This window comes from Acipenser ruthenus, chromosome 16 (assembly GCF_902713425.1).
Source record: "Acipenser ruthenus chromosome 16, fAciRut3.2 maternal haplotype, whole genome shotgun sequence".
Taxonomy (NCBI): domain Eukaryota; kingdom Metazoa; phylum Chordata; class Actinopteri; order Acipenseriformes; family Acipenseridae; genus Acipenser; species Acipenser ruthenus.
Genome location: NC_081204.1, coordinates 31,411,745 through 31,438,345, shown reverse-complemented (window position 1 = coordinate 31,438,345; position 26,601 = coordinate 31,411,745). Strand labels below are relative to the sequence as shown.

The 26,601-nt window shown below is 44.3% G+C and overlaps 2 protein-coding genes across 2 annotated transcripts; both read left to right on the top strand.

Annotated features, from left to right (window-relative positions):
- The first annotated feature begins 2,148 nt into the window (after window positions 1–2,148).
- On the top strand, window positions 2,149–17,655 carry LOC131697841 (adhesion G-protein coupled receptor G2-like). The gene is made up of 29 exons (XM_058989429.1): window positions 2,149–2,213; window positions 2,410–2,510; window positions 2,590–2,654; window positions 2,753–2,789; window positions 3,051–3,094; window positions 3,573–3,724; window positions 3,989–4,093; window positions 4,606–4,695; window positions 5,048–5,281; window positions 7,151–7,236; window positions 7,336–7,403; window positions 7,810–7,867; window positions 8,244–8,275; window positions 8,719–8,873; window positions 8,972–9,104; window positions 10,167–10,285; window positions 10,532–10,736; window positions 11,142–11,307; window positions 11,548–11,691; window positions 11,849–11,971; window positions 13,237–13,282; window positions 13,533–13,636; window positions 13,867–13,988; window positions 14,280–14,548; window positions 14,884–14,992; window positions 15,198–15,478; window positions 15,696–15,797; window positions 16,095–16,256; window positions 16,765–17,655. The coding sequence occupies exons 2-29, from the start codon at window positions 2,433–2,435 to the stop codon at window positions 16,887–16,889; spliced, it is 3,414 nt and encodes a 1,137-aa protein (XP_058845412.1). The 5' UTR covers window positions 2,149–2,213; window positions 2,410–2,432; the 3' UTR covers window positions 16,890–17,655.
- A 2,355-nt stretch (window positions 17,656–20,010) lies between these two features.
- LOC117963354 (phe13-bombesin receptor-like) lies at window positions 20,011–23,319 on the top strand. The gene is made up of 3 exons (XM_034903220.2): window positions 20,011–20,580; window positions 22,061–22,412; window positions 22,940–23,319. Exons 1-3 carry the CDS (start codon window positions 20,159–20,161, stop codon window positions 23,312–23,314), a joined length of 1,149 nt encoding a protein of 382 aa, XP_034759111.2. The 5' UTR covers window positions 20,011–20,158; the 3' UTR covers window positions 23,315–23,319.
- The last annotated feature ends 3,282 nt before the right edge of the window (window positions 23,320–26,601 follow it).

Below are 26,601 nucleotides of genomic sequence, written 5' to 3'. Positions count from 1 at the left end.
TTAGTGCAAACGACTAATGGTGTGCAATATGTGCCGAGTGTCTAGATGTATAGGCCCTATACCTAGCTATGTCTGTCTAGACACTTCTGTATGCACTGGCAGTGTGTATAATTATAGAGGATATTTTGAAGTACCACAGCAAGGTTATTGTCTCAGCGTTACTTTGGTATAACGTTAGTAGACATTTCTGTTTGCAAAAAAAAAAAAAAAAAAAAAAAATAGCCTTGGAAGACATATATATATATATGAACCTGAGTCTATTGATGTCTAACTCTGAGGCAAATTGAGAAATTGAAAGGATGTGTTATATATAGCTCGAGTTTTCAAGGTGTGTGTCTGACGTGGTATTTACCTGTGTGAACAACAACTGCGCGCTTATGGAATGGAGCGATGAGGTCACTTCAAAGATCATTTTCAATTCGAGACCAAGACACGAGACCGGGCTCGCGGACACGACAAGGAGAGAGCTTTACTTTTTTTTTTTTTTTGTATGCAACAACCGTGACAAAGAGTAAGAACGGCTAAGAGGCTTCAAAAGAAATGTTCCACCCGAGATAAATGCTGCGCCACTGTATGTTAGAAGAGATTAATAGTCGGCTGTTTTAATAATACAAAGATTTCCACATGAATACAACACTGCCAGGTAAGTTTCCTTTTTAATGTTCATTGTATAGCTTATTTTATCTGAATGTTTATTTTATAATGCGGTAAAAAAAGAAGAAAAAATAGTAGTTTTTTTTAATACCTAATACACATTTTTATTTGATCATTTATTTTAATATAACGAGTCTACTGTATGTTTCACACACACACACACACACACACACACACACACACACACACACACACACACACACACACACACACACACAGTTTATGTTAATAGCACAAGAACTGGTTTCGTAATTATAAACACATTGTAAATGGCAATTTAAGAAATATGTCAACCCACACCACACTAAATTAGTCTACTTAAAGCTGCAGTCCAATGTTCCACAATCATGTTCGATTTAAACTTCAGTCTGAATCATTCTGTTTACGAGATTGCCCCTCAGTCTCACTCTTTATCACAAAGTATACCTTGTTGACAGTCTAGTTTGTCTATATCCCCCAAAGGGTACAATAGGCTTCCTGTAGGTTGGAAATGAAAGTAACACAATGATGTATTTGTAATGGTTACAGGAATCATCACTGTACTGAGTGGTCCAACACTGGCCAATTTAAACACGTAAAACCCATCTCTCAGATTATAAAGTACTCTACACACTGCTGCTGTACAGAAAGTTATTTCAGCGCTGAAATGGGGAAACATTCTGCGAATTGCATACTATAAATAACTTTTCTTTTTGACAACCGTAATATAATTGAGGAAGTATAGCATCTACTTGGAAAGTGCTATATATAAAAAAAGATTTATTTAGCCTTTGCCCCCTTTCTCGTTTTTTTGTTTTCCCTGCTACCCCCCCCCCCTTAGATACAGCGAAAGAATATTGAACCTAAATCCAGTGTATTTAAAATGCTGTTTAATCTTCGCATAACCCGTTTGCCATTTCCTTTCTCAGACTGAACATGAACAGAATCAGGGCTCCAATATGCTGCACCAAGGCTCCCCACAGCCTCTTCTATCCTGCTTGGATACTGAGCTGTGCTTTTGTCCTGTTCTCAGGTTTGTACAGTTGCAGTCCCGCTGCAGTGCAGGAGTATTCCCTTGCGCACAGTTTAATGAATTTAGAGCCGCCTGTGCGCTGCTTGTAAGCAGGTTAAAACTGAATCCCTGTTAGCTAGAGCAGCAGTTCACAGCCGTCTGTCTCTCTATTGGAGTTAAGGGGTTAGGGGTTAGGGGTTAAGGGGTTAAGGGGGAGGGGGGAGGGGGGCGCGGGTGGGTGGTGAGAGTCTTGCTGTGGCTACACAATCTTGGGTCCCTATGATTTACCATGAATATACTGTGCATTTTCCAAGAGCGCCATGCTTTTTGTATTGCTTTCACTGTGCTTTATGCTCTTCTGCATGTTGCTGTGCTTTTACCACAGCACAGCATACCGCAGCAAACTCTCTACTTTGCTTTGTAGTAAAGTACTCTGAGACACGTATAGTGCTTTAGTTGGCTCAAGAGGGCTCCAGTATGTTAATATTGTAAAGGAGTTAATACAAATGGAGATTGATAACAGATTTTATTTTTTCTGCAGTGACAACGCCTGCTCAGCTGCCTTCAGGTTTGTATTATTATTATTATTATTATTATTATTATTATTATTATTATTATTATTAGTAGTAGTAGTAGTAGTAGTAGTATCATTTCTTATCATGAATATGCAATGTTTTTTCAATACGCAATTTGGTAACAGGAGGTAACAGGATTGTTAATAGTTTCTTTCTTTCTTTCTTTCTTTCTTCCTTTCTTTTTTTCAGCTGGGACTTTCTATCAAATAGAAATGACCATTTGGATGACCAGAGTGGATGGTCAAGGGAATATTGATTTAGATGTAGTTGCAAGCCTTGTTATTAAATGGGTAAGATTTATACTTCAATCATACTAAGTCATTTATATTTATACATACATTTCTTTAACTTTAGCTTTTTTTTTAACAGCTCTGTCAGATTCTTCCCTATGAGATGTTTTTGCTGAACATCAGTGTCTCTTTTCAACTTCCGAGGTAAGAAACTCAATGAGTGGAACAGTGTCTATTTTATGTACAGTGTGTCGTTGTGTATTTGGACCAAGTCATGTGACTTTCTGTCTCGTTGTTTAAAGCAGGAGGGCTGATTCTGTTGGGGAAGGCACTGAAATAGTGAGTAACTGAAAAAACCTACATCCACCCTTAATATGCTTTGTTTAATACTGGCTTGTGTGTACCTATCATTCCTTTTAACTACAAGTGTTTGACAGGGGCATAGCTATGGAAATGGTTTATTTATAACGTTTATAATGGTTTGATAATTACAGCAATTTAAACGTTAGCCCTCAGGAAATATTAATAATAACATGGGTAGTAAATTCTGCAGCAGGGGAAAGATAAAACTGAACTTTTTCTATGTTTTGTTCCCAACAGGATTGGAGGGAAGTTCATGGCAGGTCATCCCCAATACAATTCAGGTAGACCAGCTAATCTCACAGTGATTCAGGTGCCATTATTCGCAACGTAATTGCACACAGCACTGCAGTGCAGTTATTGTAATGCAATTACAATATCCATACATGTGGCTGAAGGGCCTGTTTGCGGAAATGAAATGGCAAATTAATGATTTCAGAGCACTGTAAACTAAGAATGTAAGGACTGAAGGAGAAGCATTGGCAGGAGCTTCTAAGCAATTCCCAAACACGATGTTTAAAACCAGAGAAGGAGAGATGATCAGATTCCATCTTCATACTGTGATGGAAACAGTTCCACGTCTCCCCGGGAGTTGATATGAAAAGATCATTCTCCCGGACGAGTTAGAACTCTTGAAGCAGCCAATCGAACAGAATCGTGAGCGTGTACACGACACAGCCAGTGCTTGTGCTTTCTACCAGTTCAAGTGGGGTGCTACTGTACCTCTTCTTTTCACTCTTCCATCTGTTTGTTTCCTGACAGTTTGGGCTGTGGAGCTGAGCTGATAGTGGACACTGAAGCTAATGAAACTCAAACCCAGGAACAGATCCTACAGCTTCTGGAGAGCCACAACTACACCGAAGGGATCTACACTGTGGCAGCCAAGCCAGGCAGCATCAGGATCCAGCCTATCGGTACGAACAGCCAAGCCACTGCTGCTGAGCCATCTCCTTTACAAGGGTGCCCTAGGGAAGAGAGGGGCGGGGAAGGGGGGGGGGGGGCTTTTTCAGTGCCACCTGTCAGACATTGCAAACAGGCTGTGAATGTAAGTGTAACTGCCAACCCCCTCCCCCTTGACTGAAACAGAAACACCTATGACAGGTATACAATTGAGTTTTATTTCGGAGTTGCTGCACTGTGTATTTCCTTATTTATTCTTTTCTTCCCTTGTACCCCAGCCAAGAGGCATAGAGGTGCCTCCACTACCGGGCAGGTAACTCCGGTAACAATCTTCACCCTGCCTTTCACCACGGCCACCACAGGGCAGACTATTGCAGTCCCAGGTGTGTATCCGTGCCAAAGGATCTTCGAGGGCAAAGCACTAGATGCTGCTGCAGTGGTAACAATGACATCCCAACGGGGGTTAAACTCTCTTCTTTAATCAGCAGATTACATAGAGCTTTCTGTGAGCCTGTAGGCCTAGATATGCTAGCATTCAAACTAGCCCCCAAACAGCGCGATATTTTTTCGGGAACAAACAAAGTGAGTATTTGTGTAGAAGATCGCAAACAGCTGGAGCCGTTTACCTGTTTTCTTTTCGCGTTTATCAAGATCTTTTGATTAGGAGTGTTTGAATTACGAATGGTGGAGAAAGTGTTTCGCAGCCTGGCGACACAGCAGGGACTGCAAAAACTAAATCAAACCAGCAACAGAATTCGCTGTCCTCAAACCAGTACACTGATTAAAGCAGTGAAGCTAATTGGCATCACTGACTTACTAAATGCAGACTTACTTTTTAGTAAATCAACAGATACATTAATTAAATAAAAAAATGTTGTTGTTCCTAAAACTCCAGGCCTCCCTTGCCCTGTAACCACGGTAACTACAACCCGTGTGTCGACTGTTACGGAAACCACCACTCCAGGGAGGACGAGCTCTGCTACAGGTTTGTGTTCAACAGCGACCCCTATGGGCCACACAACCAGGGCTGAGGAGAGCTCTGTACCCTACGGCGGTCTGGTGAGGTTTGAGAACACTGGAACTGAACCCAGGTCAGAGGGAGCCAGTCAGACAGGTTCTGCTCCAAACATGTCATAAAATATGAGTTTTAATTATGACTCAAATCTACCAGTAGACTAGCTGTACTGAAGCCATGAGCCCAAACAAGATAAATGCTTTCAACTGGCATGAGAATGCTTGTTGTAATTTCACCCTCCTTTATAGTTCTGTGTTTTGGATTATTCATTCCTTTATTTACCAAAGATTACCAGTCACGTCTAGTTTCTCTTTTTTCTTAGCTACCTCAATGGCCTCAGTGTTTACAGCAACAAAGCTGACCTCAGCAAAGACCCCAACGATGACTTCAACCACAACCTCAGCCACGACCTCAACCACGACCTCAGCCAGGACCTCAACCATGACCTCAGCCACGACTTCAGCCACGACCTCAACCACGACCTCAACCACGGACACAACAGCAACCACAAAAGCTGTGACCACGACTGCTCAGAATACAAACAGTGCCACCACAGGTAGGGTGGAGCAATAGCCACAAATTCCATTTAAACCAATTACCCAAATCTAGTTTTGATAGTTTTTTCCTCACAGTTTGATTGACAATATCACAATATCAGGCCCCAGCCCCACTCTTCAAGGTATCTTTTCACTTCACCTTCCAGTGTTGCTTGTAATCCAGAAATAGTTTGCAACTTCAAATTAAACCTGAACTCACAGATCCATTTACAATGTATACTTAACTTTTTCAAGTGTGAGTTTAGATCACCTTTTATTTTCTGTTCTGTTCTGTTTAATTATTAAATGCTGAGCGCGATCACGCGCTCAGCTTCACCAAACCTCCAAGTCTTTGTTTATTTATTTCCTGCTTCTGGTCTGACGCCACCCACTCCGGCCGTCTTTGTGACACGTGGTGTCAGAAGTGGGATCTACAGCGCCTCCAGGACTCAGACCAGAAGCAGGAAATAAATAAACAAAGACTTGGAGGTTTGGTGAAGCTGAGCGCGTGATCGCGCTCAGCATTTAATAATTAAACAGAACAGAAAATAAAAGGTTTTAAACACAAAAACAGGACACGGCACTATACGCCAAAATAAAAAGACAAACAAAACGAACTAAACAGTGCACAGACAGATGAACAAAACACGGTGAGCAGATTTAACTATTATTACTTTCCACAAATACCTCCGTCTCCAATCCCGTTCTCCACTCACCGAACACCCAACCCCGACTGAATGAAATGTGCATCTATATATACTGTTGTGCTGGGATTCAATTACTAATTAATTATTCACTTGAATCCCAGCACGTGAATTAATTCTGTGCAACCCCGTGCTCACATATTACATTTAACCAGCACGTGAAGTGATTTGTGCCCTCCTCGTGCCTAAATACAAATCTACCTTTTTAAATCACACGTGAAACACAGACCCGTTTATATCCCGTGTACCAATCTATACACCAACATTAACACACGCACGCACCATACAACACATAATATGCACACAACGGCGGGGCACATTGCCACATCTAGCAAGAAGTATTTATTTATTTATTTATGCTTTCAAAAGATTTTAATTTGGCCCAGTTTTTGGTCTGGGAAGAACAGTGTTCTGAAAGTAGCATTCTCAGACCTGTGTCATGTGGCACGCTGCTATTATGGGTTCTGTTGACCCCTGCTGGTAATATAAGATAGACTGTAAACTACTCAAATAGATATGTCCTTTAGTACAGTGGGACCAGCATCCATGTATATATGTGTATGTATGTATGTATGTATGTATGTATGTATTGTAATAGAATTGCAACTCACACGGTTCGTTGCCCCTTTAAAAATAGACCCAACACACTGGAATGGATTTTTTAAGCGCTGGTGCGCTATTTTTAATACACCAAAACAAAATACAAACACAAAATAAACACCTAGCTCTTTACGAGCACTAACTAAACAAACAAGTACACCCTGACTACCACGGGACAGCTAAGCTGTTTCCCCGTCCTTACACCAAAACACCGGTTAAATACCACACTTACTTTTTATTTACTTTGGCTACTCTGAGACAGAGCACCTCTTCTGTCTCCTTCTCCTTAGCAGCCATGAGCAGACTAGCTGCCTCTCTTAAATACCCTGCACCTGGTTTTAATTTAACAATAGCTACCAGGTGCAGGGGATAATTAATAATAAAACAATTAACAAATCAATGAAACAATAAACCAAAACAATTAAACTAAACAAATGTGCATTCTGCACATGTTTTCCACTCAGGGAGGCTTTAACCCCCTCCCTGCTGTGTTACAGTATGTATGTATGTATGTATGTATGTATATATATGTGTGTATGTATGTATGTATTTTTTGTTATCTATCTGTGTTTTTATCTGTTACAGTTAATTTCTATAGAATTGGAATGAATGTCCTGGTCAGCAATGCAGTGACAGACCTTGCATTTGTAACAGAGAAAATTATCATCTGGGTAAGGGTTTACACCTTGTATTAATTAATTAATTAATTAATTAATTAATTAATGTGTTCATTATTTATTCGCTAATTTATTTTCTTTGCTTGGTAACAGCTCAACTGGATTTTTCCTGAGGATAAGATGACTGTGTCTCATCTGATTGTATCCAACAATTCAGTAAGGTACTGTACACCAAATCACATGGAGCCGACGCTGTGCTTTCTACATAGCCTGTCTGTGATGGATTGGCTTTGTCTGTACATTATGTTGTCTTTAGAGTTACTTCTGAAGCAGACCGCAGCGCATTAGACATTATATTTGTTAGTGGCATCAGAGCAAACGTTAGATTAGACTTGTTTCCTGTATTTGTAAAACTTTTTTTGGAACTAAGCAAACCCTGTTTGAAGTTTCTGACAGACTTTGATTGCAAAGTCAGGAGAGAGGGCATGCTTACTGGTGGCTTCAATTATAGGTTGAAAAAGGCTAAGCGGAACGGCAACAGTTTTATGTGCAACAGTAGGATTGGCTGGTCTGTGTGAAGGAGATGGATGAATGGTCCTTGAATCCTGATTCCAGTATTTTTTCTAGTCGAATGCCGTCTCCGTATGGGACTGATCCTGCCGGGAGGAGTCTCAGGGACCACAGAGTGAGTAGCAGGTTATTGTTATTCTGCACTTCACTGACCATCCCTTACAAAAGCTTACCACAGTAAAACCCTAGTGTAATAAAGCACAGTGAAAGCATGGCAAAGCACAGGTAAGCATTGTAAAGAGTAGCGAGGTATGGTAAAGCATGTTAATAAACGTGCTTCCTGGGTGAACTTGCTCATTAAAGACACATGCTTTCAAGATCAGACAGGGGGCGCCATGATAGCTGCCTGCCACACACCTGCAAGAGAGCTGAAACTTCCCTGGGAGACCATTCTCTCCGATTCACTGACCTCTCTCTAAGATCCCCTCACCAGACTCCACTGGACAGGAGACACGCTGACATTGCTTTCCATGTTTGTTTTTCCCTTACAGAGGAGAAGACAGACTCTGTCGACCACAGCCAGGTAGGATAATTCAGTAAATCCATCCCTGAACCGTGGGGTTCTTCCTCAAGGTAGTCTTACCAGCCAGGATTGGTGCAGGATGTAAAACAGCCAGGACAACGTTGTGTAGTTTTCAAAATGTATTTCCAAAGTGCAGAATTGAAGCAGGTGCTATTATTTGCCCAGCAGGTTGAACACATCTATTACAGGAGCAGGTATTCACAATGAAATAGGTTCGAGGGAAGAGACTAAACAGCAAGCTCTCGAGAGCTCTGTCCTGACACCTGGCTATCCAGTCTAACAGCCTATATACCTGCAGCTCCCCACCATCCTTTACTACAGATTCTTTATATTTCACTGCGGGGAAAAAAAACTACATTTCGGTTTAAATTGAACAAAACAGAGCAGATCTGTATTCGAATTTTAATTTTGACGTTCTTTTATCTATGTTTTCCACCCGGCAGTTATGGCTGTAAGATTCTCCTGCAGGTGACTTCAGAGGCCAACGAAGCCGAGACAAAGGAACTGATCAAGCAGGTGCTGATACAGAACAGCAACTACACAGATGGGTCGATTTCCATGAGGGCTGATCCCACGAGTATCCACATCCAGCTCATTGGTATTGCTTCTATTCGTTTTCACTGCAGCTATGCATTCGGGCCAGTGCACTGTGAAGAAGACTCCCTTAATAAATAACTAATCCTCGTCTTGTCCCAGACCCAGGTGCCTGCCCTGCTGAGGTGACCCACTCATTCTCCAAGGGGAACTACACCTGGCCCGAGATCAAAGCGGGGCACACTGCCTCGCTGTGCTGCACGGGGAACCCCAATCACTTTGCCATGAGAAAATGGTAGGAAAAGTCACTTTACAAACATAATATACACATTTAATCATGGGAATGCTTTCAGTTCCATCAGAACGGGAACTGGATATAAATGTAAAATATCTACACTTTAAAAATGACTGTAGTTCCTGATGATCTGAGGTCAAGCACAAGACTATGTCTAGTTTGGTCTTTATTTGTCAGGAATGAGATTGGAGTTGAGCTTGAATCATCACCGAAGTCACCCTCTGCCGTCTTTCATGCATGTGTACCAGGCAGTGCTATGTGACGAGTTTGAAAGCTCCTTAACCATGAATGCACCATGAATGGATGCTGGCGCTGTGCTGTGCCACAGAGTAAAACATTTCTTCTTCTGAAATTCCCTTTCATTTATTTATGTATTTATTTGTTGAAAACGACAGCGGTTCCACTCTGTCATTTTCTTTAAAGTTCAAGCTGTTAATTATGCAGTTAAAATGTAATTGTCATGTCACAGTGGGTTATAAAGCTCTAATCTACCAGTCATAAATGATGTGGACATTCAGTAGATATTAAGAGCAATAAGTCATATTCGGAAGCTCTTAATGAAAGTTCTGATGCTGGCACGGATTTTAAATTAGAGGCAGGTGTGTCAATATTGGCACGTTTTAACCAGGTTTTCCTGGGGGGTAATAAAGCTGCGAGGTAATAATATGCAAACACTTTGCACAGCAACATTCCCACCAGTTCGCTTATTACATTGCTGTTGATACTTTTTCCAGGCTCGCTCTTCTTTTTCCTCATACAGCCAGGTTCATATAATCCCAGTGAAACCCTCTGATTCAGGGATTAGCAGGATTACCATGTCAGTGTTGGTGGTCCTGGGGTGCTCTTTCTTCGTCTGTGTGCACAGGACAGCAGTGTATATGCTGTTTGTGTGGAGAGATCATTGCTGGGACCGATTCTTCTGTTTGATGTCTCTGGGACACTCTTGGAAATTAGTTGCTGTAACTCAAGAGCGTATCTCTCTCTCTTGCTCTCTCTCTCTCTCTCTCTCTCTCTCTCTCTCTCTCTCTCTCTCTCTCTCTCTCTCCCTCTCGCTGTCTGCAGTGATGTGAACGGGGAGACTGACCGAGCCACGTGGGCCAATCCGATGCTGGAATCCTGCCCCACATTGTCCAGCCTCCCAGACAATATCGTAGATCTGGCGAAAGTCGATGTCACCACCGGTCAGTCCCACAGGGGTCAGGCTGCTGCAGGGAGGGTGATCTGGATAGAAGGAAAGGGGATGGAGGAGAGAGGAGCAGTAAAGAGGAGGAGAGAAAGAGAAAGTGGGAGAGAGGAATGAAAGGAAGGAAAGCGAATTAGAGAGAAAGAAGAGAGAGAGGAAGGAGTGAAAGAGGAGAGGGAGAGGGAGCTGGCGGGATGTTATAACGCATGTGTGTGCGTGCACGTGCGCGTTTGTGTGTTGACAGACAACGCCCTGGTGGTCGCTGAGCTGATTAATAACCTGACGAGCGACTCCCCTAAGATGAACCTTCAGGAAGTGGAGATCGTGGTCAGCAAGGTGGTGGAGGTCATGAAGATCGGGGAGGTCACTCCTTCCCTCGGACTGACCATCGTCGACATCGTCACAAACATCATGGAGACGGAGAGCAACCTGCAGCCTGTTGCCAACCAGTGAGTTGGAGCAGGGGTGTGGGCATGGAGGGGGGGCAGGAGGAATGGGCATGGAGGGAATTGCTTAGAACCTGCCACTGCTTCTCCTCCTTCAATCCACATCAACAAATAGATACATGTCTTATTTATGCTGTTCTTTGATCTCTGTACACTGCTGATTAAGTCTGAACCGCACATGTTTTTATTGTGTTGTTTGTACACTGTAATTGTTATTTGTATGTTGCGATGAGACCTCGGTCTGAAGGGGTAAATTTTAATAATTAAGTACTCATATCATGGGATATATTCAGGTGTGATACAGCATTCCTTTAGCTCACAAATATGTTTGATGTGCACAAGTGAATGCAAGCAAGCGGTCAGCAATAGCCACTGATCTCTTAACCCCGTGCCCTCCTTCCCCTGCAGAATCCTGGAGATCACAGAGAGCATTGGAAACACGATGAGCTTCGACGGAGAGTCGGTCAGCATCACGTCCCCCATGCTGGCCCTGACGGTCTTAAACATCAACTCCTCCCAATTCGATGGACTTGCCTTCGGAGTGACGTCCTTCATCCAAGGCCACGACCTCCAGGTAATGATCTGAAGAATGGTTAGGGCTCTCTGGCTTTCCCAGGGTCCCACCGTCAAGTTCAGTTTCATGGTCATGTATAATTCCTTTACCAGATGAAGAAAGAAAGCAGTTCAGGTTTTAGCTGCAGGACACACACGCTCTTGCTTGGAACCTGCTTGTTACTAGCCATGCCCCTGCTTCTCCGTCTTCAGCAGTCTCAGTGTATTGCTTACCTTCCTGAACCCTTATCTCCCGAACCAGACTTTCATCAATCAGGACCCGTTTGATGACACCGTGGCGTACATTTCCCTGCCTCGCTCTCTGGAAAAACACCTTTTTCAACAGCGCAACAGAACCATGGCTCGGGTCCAGTTCACTTTCTACGGGAAAACTGTACTCTTCCAGGTGAGTAACCAGGGTAAAAGGAAAAACTCATTTGAAAATAACAATTTTAGCAGCTGGTCTTATTTATTTTCTTTGAATGGATTGTTGTTAATTGCATGGTGTTAATTGATTTGTGTTAATTGCATGGTGTTAATTGCATTTCTCTGTTGTTTTTCAGGACTCAGTACTGAGAGACAGAATCCTGAACACGTACGTTGTTTCTGCCAGCGTGACCAACGTCACCATTCGTGATCTGACAGACCCAGTAACCATAACTCTCCAGCACTTAAAGCCTAATCAGGTACAGTGTGACCAGGCCCAGCCAGTCCCTCTTGCACTGGGTTACAGTGTGACCAGGCCCAGCCAGTCCCTCTTGCACTGGGTTACAGTGTGACCAGGCCCAGCCAGTCCCTCTTGCACTGGGTCTCAGGTACAATATGACCAGGCACAGCCAGTCCCTCTTGCACTGGGTCTCAGGTACAGTGTGACCAGGCCCAGCCAGTCCCTCTTGCACTGGGTCTCAGGTACAGTGTGACCAGGCACAGCCAGTCCCTCTTGCACTGGGTCTCAGGTACAGTGTGACCAGGCACAGCCAGTCCCTCTTGCACTGGGTCTCAGGTACAGTGTGACCAGGCCCAGCCAGTCCCTCTTGCACTGGGTTACAGTGTGACCAGGCCCAGCCAGTCCCTCTTGCACTGGGTTACAGTGTGACCAGGCCCAGCCAGTCCCTCTTGCACTGGGTCTCAGGTACAATATGACCAGGCACAGCCAGTCCCTCTTGCACTGGGTCTCAGGTACAGTGTGACCAGGCCCAGCCAGTCCCTCTTGCACTGGGTCTCAGGTACAGTGTGACCAGGCACAGCCAGTCCCTCTTGCACTGGGTCTCAGGTACAGTGTGACCAGGCACAGCCAGTCCCTCTTGCACTGGGTCTCAGGTATAGTGTGACCAGGTTAGAGCTGGGGGTTGTGGGCTTCAAAAGACTCTAATGTTGTTTCAGGTGCAGGCTGGGCTAAAACAAAAAAAGAAAAAACAGTCCATCTAAAGTACCTTCTCTTTCGCCGTGTGTTTAAATAATCCATTTGCTATAGTAGACTGGTGTTATTGTTTGTTTTGATTATTGTAAATAACTACATTTGTATTTAGCATTTCACTGTATCTCACTAATACACTGGAGTATAGAAAAGTAAAGTATAGGTGGACTTATATTATTCTTCATATGCTACTGTTTCATCTAGTTTGGGAGAGATTATCCAACCACACACACCTCTGTTAAATGCACATACCCCTAACCCCTAACCCCTAACCCTAAGCCCTAAACCACATTGATACACTTGGTTAATGGTATGTCATTTACATTACTGTGGCACTTCAGAAAGTCAGAGAGCAGTGCATTCGTCCTGCAACTGCAGCAGTAGGTCCTACAGTAACCTGAGCACTTTTAGAATTGCTGCTGTATTTCAAGGCTAGACACGTACTGTACGCGTGCCTGGAACCGAGAACACAGTTTTTTTCTGCATGTTGGTGCTGACACTGTGACATCTTTATTTTGTTATTTATTTTCTCAGTACAATGAATCCGTGGAGTGTGTGTTTTGGGACTTGAATGGGAACAGTAAGTAAAGCTTTTACTCTGCCTTTTAGAGTTAATGTGTTGAGCTGCTCTCTGCAACACCCTTAAACTCAAGGAGCACTTAAGGGACAAACTAAGGAGGAGATGTAATATGTGTTATGCAGCTGGCCGCTGTTGTTTAATGTGTGTGTTGTGTGTAGTCTGTTTGTGTAAGGTGTGTGTTGTATCCTGTGTATAGTGTGTGTGTGTCTGTATATACTGCCAGGACAGCATGTGTATTCTTGAGTTACAGATGGGCTGGGAGGGTGGAGCTCCGAGGGCTGTCGAATGAACAGCACCAGTCTGAACCACACCACCTGTCTGTGTGACCATCTCACCCACTTCGGAGTGCTGATGGTAAGTCACCCTCACCACCCCTCCACCCCTCTCTCTTCTTGTCCTCTCTTTACAAATAATATTTGTATTTAACAATACAAAGCGTACTTTTCAAACGAAGTTGAATGTTGGGCAATGCATTACGTACGGCATTGAATAAGGGAAAGCTTTGTAGAGTGCAAAAAAAACCAAAAACCTTCTAAACGTTACTTAGAAATAAGACCCTCCCCTCCTCTGTCCTGTCTGTGCAGGACCCGTCCAGGACCCCAGTCAGTGCCCTGGATGATCGTATCATGACCATGATCACGTACATTGGCTGTGGTCTGTCCTCCATCTTCCTGACCGTCACCTTGCTGTCCTACATAGCCTTCGAGTGAGTATCTCCACTCAGTGTGGCACACATAGAGCTCTCCTTTTGTCTTACCCATCTCTGTCCCTGCACTTATCCTTATACTTATACTTATCTCTCTCTCCCTGCACTTATCCACATTCCCTCCCTCTCCTCACTCCATCCTCTAGAACGGTCAGACATCAAGTAATGTAGTCCCAAGGTTAGTGGCAATCAGACCGTCAGACCGTCTCATTCACAGACCTCAGTCCAAGATTAGTGGCAATCGGGGGAACTAGCTGCCCATGTCCCTGCCCTCTCATTGTCTCGTGCCAGTAAGCTGCGTCGGGACTACCCCTCGAAGATCCTGATGAACCTGTCCGCCGCCCTGCTACTGCTGAACCTGCTGTTCCTGATCAACACCTGGCTGGCCTCCTTCGGTAACCACGGCCTGTGCATCTGCCTGGCTGTCACCCTGCACTACTCCCTGCTGGCCTCCTTCACCTGGATGCTGCTGGCAGCTGTGCACATGTACTTCGCACTTGTCAAGGTCTTCAACATCTACGTGCACTCCTACATCCTCAAGCTCTGCTCCATTGGCTGGGGTGAGTGCTGTGTACCTGGCCTCAGCTTGTCTGAGGGGCTATGGTTAGGGTTAGTCTTGGTTAGGGTTACCATATGACTGTTCACTGGGACAGTTCAGGCTTTTTAAGTCACACCCCAATGCATTCTGGTAAGTGTAGTCCTGCTTGTCTTAAAGAAAAGAAACAACAGACAGGTTAAATGTACCAGAATGCATTGCGATCTAAGTTGAAAAGCCTGAAGTGTCTGATTAATAAAGAGGCTGATGTGTCATGTGTTGGAGGATGTACCTCCTCCCAAACTACATTCAAATTCAAAAGGTTACTCTCTCTCTCTCTCGCTCTCTTTCTCTGTACAGGGGTTCCACTGGTAGTTGTCAGCATTGTACTGGCGATCAACAAAAACTTTTATGGAAGTGGAGTGTCTGCTGAATCTGTCAGCCCAGCCAAGACTCCAGAGGATGTGTTGTGAGTAGCGCCTCTTGTTTCTGTTTTTATATGAAGTGACAAACAAATGCAATTAAGGGAGAGAATGTGGAACAATGTATTTCTGAACTCCATTGTCAGTGAAAGCAAACTTGCTGTGGCTGATTTAATGATGTTGCACCACCCCTGGAGTGTGTGGATTGAACCCGGGTGATTGATTGCTCTTCTCTGCATGGGTCTCCTGCAGCTGCTGGGTCCAGGACAACGTGGCCTTCTACGTGTCGGTGGTGGCCTACTTCCTGCTGATCCTGGTGTGCAACCTGGCTGTGTTCATTGTGGTGCTGGTCCAGATCCACAGCGTGAAGGCCAGGAATCCGGCGGGCAGCCAGAGCAGGCATCTGTCCAACCTGAAGAGCGTGGTCAGCCTGACCTTCCTGCTGGGGCTCACCTGGAGCTTTGGCTGCTTTGCCTGGGGCCCTGCCAAGGTGCCATTCCTCTACCTTTTCTCCATCTGCAACTCCCTGCAAGGTAAGAGCAAATGCAAACTCTGAAGACAGTTCCCCTGTCTGAATTCAGATGAGGGCAATGAAGCGCTGTACATTACCTCGTCAAATTTGGCCATTTCTGCCAATGCATTAGCATGCTTTCACTAGGCTTTACCGCACTGTGCTGTGCTGTCACCTTGGGGTATCTGGCTATGCTGTTAATGCAATATAGGGCTGCATTGTCGTCACCCCTCTCCCAGGGTTCTTCATCTTCGTGTTTCACTGCCTGCTGAAAGAGAACGTCCGTAAGCAGTGGAGGATCCACCTGTGCTGTGGCAGATTCAGGCTTAACGAATACTCAGGTATGTTACTATTTAAAAGAATCCCTCTGGCTCTACAGGGGTGGAGGCTCAGGAACTCGCTTCTCTTTCCCTGTGTATTCTTATATTTTATAGATATAACTAGTGGTGGCATGGCAAGCAATGTGCACTGTGTTGATGTTACTAAATTGCTTTGCCCTTCTAATGATAGTCTAAGGTCTTAAAAGTTGTGCATAGTGTTAGGAGTTGAAAAAGCATCTAACATAAACACGGTCTCAAAGTCTGATGCAGCTGCTGCTAATACAAATATTAAGAAGAAAGACGACTTTTCTTTTCCAGACTGGAGCAGGTCTGGTACAAACGGCCGGTCCAGAGCGAATCAAGCGGCGCGCAGCCCCTCAGTGAAATCGGTCAAGTCTCACAAGTCCAACTCCACCAGCAGCACCTCCAATGGGTCTGACTCCGGGAGGAAGCTCATCTCTACCGTGGGATCCCACCTGGGTAAGAAACACAGCCAGACCTCGCTGGGAGGAGGCTACCGCGTGAAGAGTCAGCAAATAGCACAACAGCCAGCTTCAAAACACCATCCAGGCAGTATCCAAGCAGCTCTGGCCCTGCTGGGGTTTCTTATCAGGTTGGGGTGGGGTTAGAGCATGGATTTTATAATGTGTTAAAAGACGAACAATTAAATAAATAAATATATTTCCTATTGCAGTTAGTTTACATGTTGGTTTTATATCATACTGTCTTGTATCCTGTATTTTGATGGACTGAACCTACCAAAGGGGAATAAGAAAACTGCAGTGGCATTTTCCGGGGGGGAAAAACAACAGAAATGTAGAGGAAGATTGAAATTCTTTATATTGAAAAAATAATACATTGAAACAAAGGGGGATTGGTGCAGACAGACGGGCCACACTGTATACCTGGTGCAGACAGACGGGCCACACACACAAACAGACAGACACACACACACAGATCTCTCTGTCTGATCTTTATTTCCCTTCAGATCTGGTCTATGAAAACCCTTTGGCAGCCTCTTCCACGAGCAGCAGCCCCTCATTCCCCAGCGTGTTCAGAGTTCAGACGAATGGGTTGGAAGTGCACTACCAGCAGCCCTCCTGGAAGAAGTGACCCCTCTCTCACCCTCTCCCTGTCAGGAACACTGGACCCAGGACCGCAGCGCCAGCCTTAAACTGTCCTTCAGTCTTAACATTTCCACCACTGTACCACAAGAGGGTGCTGTCTGGACGTACAGCAGTGAGAAGAACCATAGTTAGAATATATATAATTACTGTATGTATTGGTAGATATACACCATTCAGTCTCTTGGGGGTACACTCGCCCTGTTTAAGTGAATGGCTCATATTCAGGTTGCCTAATCTTCACAAAGCCAGCCTTGCAGAACCTGCCCTTTGTGGGTGCCAGTTTTATTTTTTTATTGGCACTAATTATTATTATTCCTGTTATTGTTTAGTTAAATTGTTTTTTATCATTTGCTCTTAATTTCTGTTACCGTTTTAAAAGAAAACGATTGTTGATTGTGTACATATGCACAATCAACTATGTAATGTTCTAATGTCATTCTTGAAATCATGAAAGATTGTACACATAAATCCACATATAAACCCAGGCAGAGTAATAGACACATCCTTGTCATATTTGTATACATTGTATTTTGCTGTAATAGAAACATTATTATATATTTTATTGCTACATTAGATGCACACACTGTGTATGATAATCACAGGGTAAAGTGCAGTGCATGCTTGTTTTGTGAAGCTGCTGTATCAGATAAACTTATACTGCAATTACAGCATTTGCACACCTGTTGGCACTGTGTGTTCGTTGAAAAAAAACCATAAACCACTTAATAAAAAGAGGTATAGCAATACTAAAAGTAGATTTTTTGACTGATGTTTTGACTAGTAGTCTGCATCGACATATTCTAAAATCTTAAGAATGAATATTAAACTAAAATAAACGGGTCGGTATTGCATAAGCAGCCTGGGCTTCCAGGATACACCTTTGGGAGGGGGTCGCTATGCAGTTAGATCTTTCCAGCTACTTCAAAGGTGTTTTAGTAATCTCAAACAGGGGGCTGAAATGATGCATCCCGGGTGATCAAAATTGCGGCAGGTATGTTAAAGGAAATTCGTGATTGTTGCTTTCTTTAGTCAGTAATGGAGTTTGAGGAGAGATCAGAGTACCGCAGCAGCCGCCCTTGGCCCTGTTTTGATCTCTCCTTTACGCTCGGTGAGACACACACACACACGGTGTCGGATGTGTCTGCTACCTGAAGTTGTTTTCGTTGTACACCGAGGAAACCCAGAGGAAGATTGCAGAGATATCTGACCTTTCCAGTTCCCCACACCACCGGCGTTGCTTATTCAGTCCGCGTATCAGCCTTCAGATACCGTTTATCATACACAGTCTTGAAAGGAACAAAGCGTCTGAGAGGTCCACAAAGAAACACGCTTGGGGCATCTAGGTCAAGAGGAAAACAAACGATGTGACAACAAGGACTGCGCTTCCTAAAAGCTTCCACGTCAGCTCAGCCGCGTGTTGTGTGGTCCCTGCTTGCGATAACACAGCAGACCTTTCTGTTGTTGTTGACAGCTGAACATAACAGCAGGCTTTAAAGAAAATCAGATAAAAAAAATAGATAACAAAGGAAAAATATTCAATGCAAGTGTGTGACAAGGAGAGTTTTTGTTTGAATCCGACTTTTGAGGTCTCCAGGTAAAAGCCATTCAGAAGGAAGGCCGGTGCTCGGAATGCACAACGTGCTTGATACAGAAAGACTGACAAAAAAATAAGCATTTCATGCGTAACGATAAAACATTCAGTAAATGCCTTCAAATTGAGCAGGCCCACCGAGGGAGCAGGGAAATTCCCCTGGGGCCCACAGCCACAAAATGGGCCCCGGAAAAAAATTCTAGTCACAATACCCGATGTGCTTCTGTGGTAGTCTAATGCATGAGGCAGTGTAGGCGCTCTCAGAATACTATTCATTGAAGTGAAATGCAATATTTGAAATATACAGTCCAGTGTGAACAGCCGGACGTGTGTCTACCACTTGCAACTGCCAGTACGCGCCTCGAGCTTGCTCTATGAAAGCATTTTACAGTAGTCTTTATTTACAAGTGTTGATTTTTTGAATAAGTTGCTCTGTCAGTTTAAATGACAGTTCTGTACTGTAGTGAAGCTTGGACCCTGGAAAGGACGGTGAGTGGTGTGTATTATTTTGACTTATTTGGGTTGAATTGAACCAACTAATTTAGTCACCGAAGGGCATATTTTTACTTAAAGGGTATTCCAGCTACAGCAGCGCCGCTTACAAAGTCTTGAAGGAAGTACATTAAAGTGACTGTAACTGACTTCCACAGACCCGTCTTTGACTGGAATGCCTACTGTGTTTGCATTTTGCTAAACGCATCCTTGCGCGCGTTTATTTTATGTATGTGTTGCTGAGCTCACCTGGGCAACGGTACTGAAAAAAACATGCAGATCAATTTAACGGTTAAAACAAAGTCTTAATACATGTATAAAAGCCTGACTTGTTTACAACACTGTGTGTCTTGGACTGGGGATGGTTGTTTGTGTATAAAATATTCATGAATAGGGTTAAATGCATCTGGTGCTTATTATAGTAAATTTGATTCGCGTCGTTCTCTTACCAGATATAATAACATTATTACCTCTGCAGCTGGAATTGCGCTGCTAGATCATTGGCATTTAGCTCCAGACTGTAGCACCGGCCAATTATCTTCCAGATAATGGCTGCGTCACGTGTTACTGACCGCTCATCTGTTAAATCGGAGAGGTAAAAGCAGCAATTAACCCACACCAGTTAAAAGCGCTGCTGTGCGTCTGAGCGCGAAGAACACCTTTATTGATTTGGCAATGGAAAGGTTTCGTGTTACACAAATATGGTTCTGCACATTGACTTTTGATGTATACTTATAACACAAAACAGCACAGAGCAAATAGTTATAGAATAGTAGGCTATACAATTCAATTATGTTTTGTGAATTCAAGGATGAAGTTTTGTTTTGCAAAAAAACTACAGTACAGAAACGCCCCATGCTTGATGGGAAATGCAACGTGCACTGCAACTAAACCAGTACAATGTGCCCCACTGACCACTGCATGTGCGTCTGTCACCAATCAGCAGATGCTCCTCCCACTTTGTACCCGTTCTTACTTTAGACCACGAGACAAGAAGTCTGCTTAACTACACGCTGGGATGGCTTGCAGATCTGAAGTAAGCATTAACCCACACAGAACCTTTTTTTAAAGTATGTGTAGCAGTTCAATTGTGTTAAAAAACAGTCTGTGGTAAAAGACATTTTTAATTGAGATTCACGATATTATTTTGAAGATTGTGACTAACTTTCACCATGGGCTCTTCCAACGAGACTTCGACAACATTCAGCAGCGCCGAGCTCGGTGATTCAAGCAGCGCTCAGAATTTCAGTACCTTGGACAGCGAGCCAGCTCAAGAAGCGCCCGTTGCACAGGCCGTTCTCTGCACGGTCCTGTCTGTCTACGGCACCATCATCGCTGTGGGTCTCCTAGGAAACGTCATCCTGATTAAAGTGTTTTTCACGGTCAAGTCCATGCAGACAGCCCCTAACATCTTTATTGCCAGCCTGGCTGTGGGAGACCTGCTGCTTTTGCTGACCTGCGTGCCGGTGGACGCCAGTCGCTACTTCGCGGATACTTGGCTCTTTGGCAGAGCTGGCTGCAAGATCATCTCTTTCATCCAGCTGGCCTCAGTCGGCGTGTCCGTGTTTACCTTGACCGTCCTCAGTGCTGACAGGTAATGGGTATGTTGCGGTGAGCGGTCCCAGTGACGGATTCACTTTCTCTGTTTAGCTTCTGTTGTCATCACCCTAGTCCTCGGAACTCATAACAACACAGGTACCGCTATGGTCTGTTTTTTTTCAAACAGTAACTTATTTGTTTTTGATCTGCATTTAACGAGATTTATCATTTTTAAAGCTGGGATTGTGATCAGGATGGATGATTAGTAAATTATTATTTTTCTTTAATTAGCTTTTCTTCTCCGCGTCAATGAACGGTTCATTCAATCCATAAAAACACAGAAGAGCAGTAATTACTGTCTTTTTTTCTAGGAAATGTCTCTTTCCAACAGGGGCACACCCCCGAACCGCGGGAAAAGCGTGGGGACATTGCAAAATGACTTTTGCAAGCGTAGTGCCTCTATAAATTTTGAATGAATTCTGACACAGAAAGGGCAAACGAAGCTGAAGAATGCTTCATTTGTATTCAAGCTCCTCTAGTTTTTGCTCGGGTTGACCTCTTCGGAATGTATCATTCAGTCAATGTTAAAGAAGAAATGAACATGCAGTTATATTAGCTGAAAACATCCAGTTTGGGAGTGTAGGTACAATTTCATCATAATGTCATGCGTCACCCTTTTGTTTTGTAAAATAAAAATGGTCATCAGTCGCTGGGGGTTGGGGGCACTGTTTCCTTAGCAATAATATACCGAGCATCAAAAGAGACTTAGCACTATTATAACACATTTATTTTCGAAATAAGGTATATAAAGGATGGTCATTGACGAAATGTTTTTTGGTTTCTTTTTCATCACCTTTTTAATCATTCATCCTTGACCATGACACGTTTGAGTGACTATGACTGAAGCATATGCACTTAATCACCTAATTAGTGAGACAGTTGATTGGAACTGGATATGGAGTGAATTCAGCTGTTGAATTGCAAGCAATAAAGAAAATCACAGAAAAAAAACAATATGTCATGTCTGTCAAGAAAGCAGCGCCTTCGTGCAATCGGCATGTTGGAGGCTGGACTAGGGCAGCATACTTTGGCTCGCTATCTTGGGTGCTCACAGCCAGCAATTTCAAACCCGGCGAGACAGCATAACCAGACACACTCTGTCAATGACAGGCCATGAACTGGGAGACCAAGAGTCACAACACCTGCCCAAGATCGTCACATCATTTTGCAGCATCTTCATGAGGTCAATTGTTAATCAGCACAATAAAAAGCCACTGCACCTGCTCTAAAACAGAGTTTGTCATTTTTCAATCACATCTAGTGAATTTTATCCAAATATAAGTGATAAGTTTCTTTTGATGCTCAGTATACACAGGAAAATAAAACCCTGCAAGTACAACATTTGGTCGTGAGTGTCGCTGTGTGCTATGCAAAATATGAACAAAACAGATCCCATCCAAGACTGTGAGGTGTGTTTCCTTGCTAGTCTGCGATTCCAGCTGCCTGCAGTGAGCCGGATGGCTGTCTCATTTCAGGTACAGAGCGATCGTCAGGCCGATGGACCTGCAGGGCTCGGACGCAGTGCTGTGGACCATCTGCAAGGTGGGGTGTATCTGGATGCTGTCCATGCTGTTCGCGGTCCCGGAGGCTGTCTTCTCAGACCTGTATTCGTTCAACGTCATGGGAATCAACAGCACCTTCGAGACGTGTGCGCCCTACCCGGTCTCAGAGAGAGCCCTGCAGGAGATGCACTCGCTGCTCTGCTTCCTCACCTTCTACCTCGTCCCTCTTGCCATCATCTCTGTCTACTACATCCTGATCGCCAGGACGCTGGTCAGGAGTGCCTGCAACATGCCCGGGGAGGAACACCCGCACATCCGGAAACAGGTGCTTCCGGGAAACCCACTTTACACTGGCCCCTGGTCTCTGTGCAATCACTGGCCTCCCTCAACATGCAAGAGGGTTCATTCAGGTCTCAGTGTGTTCTTAACATTATTAATGCAGGCTGATGGGGGTCAGCGAGTCTTAATTAACAGCCTGGCCTAGTCATAACTTATTAAATATTGATGTTTCTATTTGAAATGTTTTGCCAAGAGTTTATATTTTGATATTGAGTGTTGATTACTACCTGTCTGGTATTGGATTAGGAAATAGGTTTCTGATTGCATCTGCTATGAATAGATATCTGTGCAGACAGGGAGAATTTCCCAAACACATCTCTAAACAGAGCAGATGGTGACTGAACAATTCACATTCTCACAAGTTAGGAAACATCCATCAAGATTGAATCGAAAGATTTGTCTTGAAGTTGAAGGTACTTTGCTTGTTATAGAACGTGTTAAAAAAAGAAAGAAAGAAAGCCAGCCTCGATGAAGTGAATGTATAAGCGCATGTTTCTGTTGGTCCTTTTGCAGATGGAGTCTCGTAAGCGTCTTGCGAAGACGGTGCTGGTGTTTGTCTTCCTGTTCGCTCTGTGCTGGCTGCCCAATCACGCGCTGTACCTGTACCGCTCCTTCACCTACAGCTCCTCCGTCGACTCCTCCACCAGCCACCTGCTGGCCTCCTTCCTGTCTCGCGCCCTGGCCTTCAGCAGCTCCGTGGTGAACCCCTTCGCCCTCTACTGGCTCAGCAAGACCTTCCGCCAGCACTTCAAAGCCCAGCTCTGCTTCGCGTGCCACCGCCGGCACCTGGACACCCGCCGAAACAGCCTGGCACACAGCCAGACCGGCATCACCATGGCTACGGTGAGACTCTCTGAGGGCAGCAGCAGCCTGATGAACAAGAAATAGGAGCCGGGGAGTAGGGGGGGAGGGGTGTGGGGAGGGGTGTGGGGGGGGGGGGGGGGGGGGGGAGTAGCTCTCTCTTCCACTCTGGTGGCTGGTTGATACAAAGCAAGACAGACAGCCCCTAGTGGTGACATGCAACATAGCTCTTCACGGTGATTTGGTCTCTTCCATTAACATTGTTCGGCTTCAGATGCTGCTTGGAAGTCACCCACAAAGACTACTAGTTAAGGCTACGAGTAAGCACTGGGCAGAGTCCGGATGATTATGGGATCCCTGTGAGCCAGGAGTCTGAAGAGCTGTGTGTTCTGTCTGTCTGTCTATTCGGTTTGTCTGCAGGTATCTATCTATCCATTTAGCCTAGGCATGGCCGTGCATCTGTCTGCTTGTTAATACAAATTTACCAACAATGGCCACCAAGGGCTCTATTAAAAAATAAAATATATATATATGTTTTTCAAATTCTGTTGAATGAAATAAAGTCTGATACCCGTGACACTTCCATAGGCTGCTGTGAAAGAAGCTGGGAGCAATCTGGAGCAGTTCCTCAGATATCAAACTGTATTAAAAACAGTTAAAGACTATCTCGTTCACAAAAAATGATAATGTATATTAAAAAAAATAGGGGACACAATGGTAACAAATGAGGGACCAACTAATGCTGAGCATCCTGCACCCTGGATGAAGCTGTGGGTTTGAGCGCTTACAGTGATTGAGCAAAAAGGCAGTAATTATCGAGTGCTTGCTGTGCGGATGACATTACTTACAGTGCAGTATTGATTACCTGCAGTTTGTCACAGTCACCCTCAACACTTTCAACGTTAATAATTAACTGCAGACAAATCTTCCTGGTTTAGTTGCTGTCTGTCTGTCTCTGTTTCTGTTCTGTATATGTTCTGTATAGATAGATATGTATGCCTGTAATGTGCGTTACATTCACTGAAATACTTTCTATCTTCAGATGTATGGACTGATGCACAGAAGGAGCTGTGCAACTGAAATCAAATGTTGCTAAACAGGCCCTGATGTATACACATGTATTGCCTTGCATATGACATGATTTCCATTCGCATCTGCAGCACTAGTGTTTGTGCCCGCTCTCCGTTTCCCTTCTGCGAGGCTTGTAACTGTTTGTCATGGTAGATCATACACAGACTCACTGGGATATTTAACTTGTTATCTATTTGAACACTGTAAGTGACGGGGCTGGGGTGCTGATGTTGCTGTTTAATGCTCTATCCTGGGTGTTGTGTGTGATTCCCTCGTGCTGTTTAATGCTGTATCCTGGGTGTTGTGTGTGATTCCCTCGTGCTGTTTAATGCTGTATCCTGGGTGTTGTGTGTGATTCCCTCGTGCTGTTTAATGCTCTATCCTGGGTGTTGTGTGTGATTCCCTCGTGCTGTTTAATGCTCTATCCTGGGTGTTGTGTGTGATTCCCTCGTGCTGTTTAATGCTCTATCCTGGGTGTTGTGTGTGATTCCCTCGTGCTGTTTAATGCTCTATCCTGGGTGTTGTGTGTGATTCCCTCGTGCTGTTTAATGCTGTATCCTGGGTGTTGTGTGTGATTCCCTTGTGCTGTTTAATTCTCTATCCTGGGTGTTGTGTGTGATTCCCTCGTGCTGTTTAATGCTGTATCCTGGGTGTTGTGTGTGATTCCCTTGTGCTGTTTAATTCTCTATCCTGGCTGTTGTGTGTGATTCCCTCGTGCTGTTTAATGCTGTATCCTGGGTGTTGTGTGTGATTCCCTTGTGCTGTTTAATTCTCTATCCTGGGTGTTGTGTGTGATTCCCTTGTGCTGTTTAATGCTGTATCCTGGGTGTTGTGTGTGATTCCCTCGTGCTGTTTAATTCTCTATCCTGGCTGTTGTGTATGATTCCCTCGTGCTGTTTAATGCTGTATCCTGGGTGTTGTGTGTGATTCCCTTGTGCTGTTTAATTCTCTATCCTGGGTGTTGTGTGTGATTCCCTCGTGCTGTTTAATGCTCTATCCTGGGTGTTGTGTGTGATTCCCTCGTGCTGTTTTTGCTTGAATCTTTCTTGCTATGCTTCCCCACCTTCCACTGAGCTGACACACAGCACTGGATTTGCCTTGTGAATAAAGAGAGCAGTATTTGTACAGAATTAACCCTTTGTGCAGGCTTGTTTCTGTGGACTGCTGGCCCGTCACTTGTGCATGCACACTGGGCTTCAGTTCAACAAACACACCCAATAGAAAAAGCTGGGGCAAATCATGACAGTATTGTGAGTACTGTAGTACCATATAATAATCTTCAATGGCACAGCTGAGGCAACACAATGATTCTGTACCAGGGCTTCTGGCATCCCTTTAAATTATCCTGCCACTAGAAGGTGCTGTAAGAGCTTTGCAGTTCAAAATAGAAGTGAGCAGTGAAAGTGGTGACCTGAAGAGCAATGCTGGTATTATTTTCTGAGAGGTCTGCTTTACCCTGTCTATCACGAACCCCTGGTGTTTGCTGGCTCTGGTCTGATTGGAGAGCAGAGCAGGGGGGTGGAGCGGAGTCTCCCCTGTGCAGTGCAGGGAGCAGCATCACCCTGAGCAGTGCTGAGCGACTGGGCCAGAGAGTCACAGCACCCCACCTCATGCCCAGAGTCAGTGCCTGCTTCTTCTGGGGAAAAAAGATTATCAAGTTAGGCTGTCAATCTTACTGTGTAGTGCAGTCTTAGTACTTTCCTCTCCCAGTTAGATCTTGAAGGACTTCAGTACAAGTAATGGACAAGCCTTCACACACACACACACACACACACACAATTAAACCCAATGGGTCAATTGACTGAAAATGGATTATCTCTTGCGACCACACAAAGCACAGTGATTATTCCTCCTAATTGAAGGCAGTTCCCCATGATAAAGTGCATTCAGTCCTGGATTAGACTGCTTCTGCTGCAGTGGCACGATGTTTAACTGAGTGGTACAGAGCGAGATACAGAGATGAAGGAGTGAAATCACCGCAGTGCGAAATCCGAGAAACAAGAAATGTCTTGTTAGGGTTTGATGTGCTTGTAAACCCCCCCCCCCCCCCCCCCCCCCAGCAGTATTCCAGCTCTGAAAGATGCCCTGCTTAAATTATGGAGCAACCAAACCCAAGGAGAGAACTGGCTCTCTTTCATTCTCAAACCTGCTTTATACTATGTTGTGCTTTACATTTTTTAACTAGAATAAGTGATTTTTTTTCATACAAAATGCTGTTCTTTTCCCATTCTAAGTTGCTGGTATTTTTGCAGTTGTTTTTTTTTGTCTGCATTGGAAATACATTAATACAGGTACTGTAATAA

Bases quoted from the DNA above. Each gene is read 5' to 3' on its own strand.
- LOC131697841 (XM_058989429.1), top strand. From the start codon at position 2,433: ATGACCATTTGGATGACCAGAGTGGATGGTCAAGGGAATATTGATTTA. The intron at 4,696-5,047 runs GTTTGTGTTCAA...CTTTTTTCTTAG, and splicing joins GAGGACGAGCTCTGCTACAG to CTACCTCAATGGCCTCAGTG. The intron at 5,282-7,150 runs GTAGGGTGGAGC...TATCTGTTACAG, and splicing joins TACAAACAGTGCCACCACAG to TTAATTTCTATAGAATTGGA.
- LOC117963354 (XM_034903220.2), top strand. From the start codon at position 20,159: ATGGGCTCTTCCAACGAGACTTCGACAACATTCAGCAGCGCCGAGCTC. The intron at 20,581-22,060 runs GTAATGGGTATG...GTCTCATTTCAG, and splicing joins ACCGTCCTCAGTGCTGACAG to GTACAGAGCGATCGTCAGGC. The intron at 22,413-22,939 runs GTGCTTCCGGGA...GTCCTTTTGCAG, and splicing joins ACCCGCACATCCGGAAACAG to ATGGAGTCTCGTAAGCGTCT.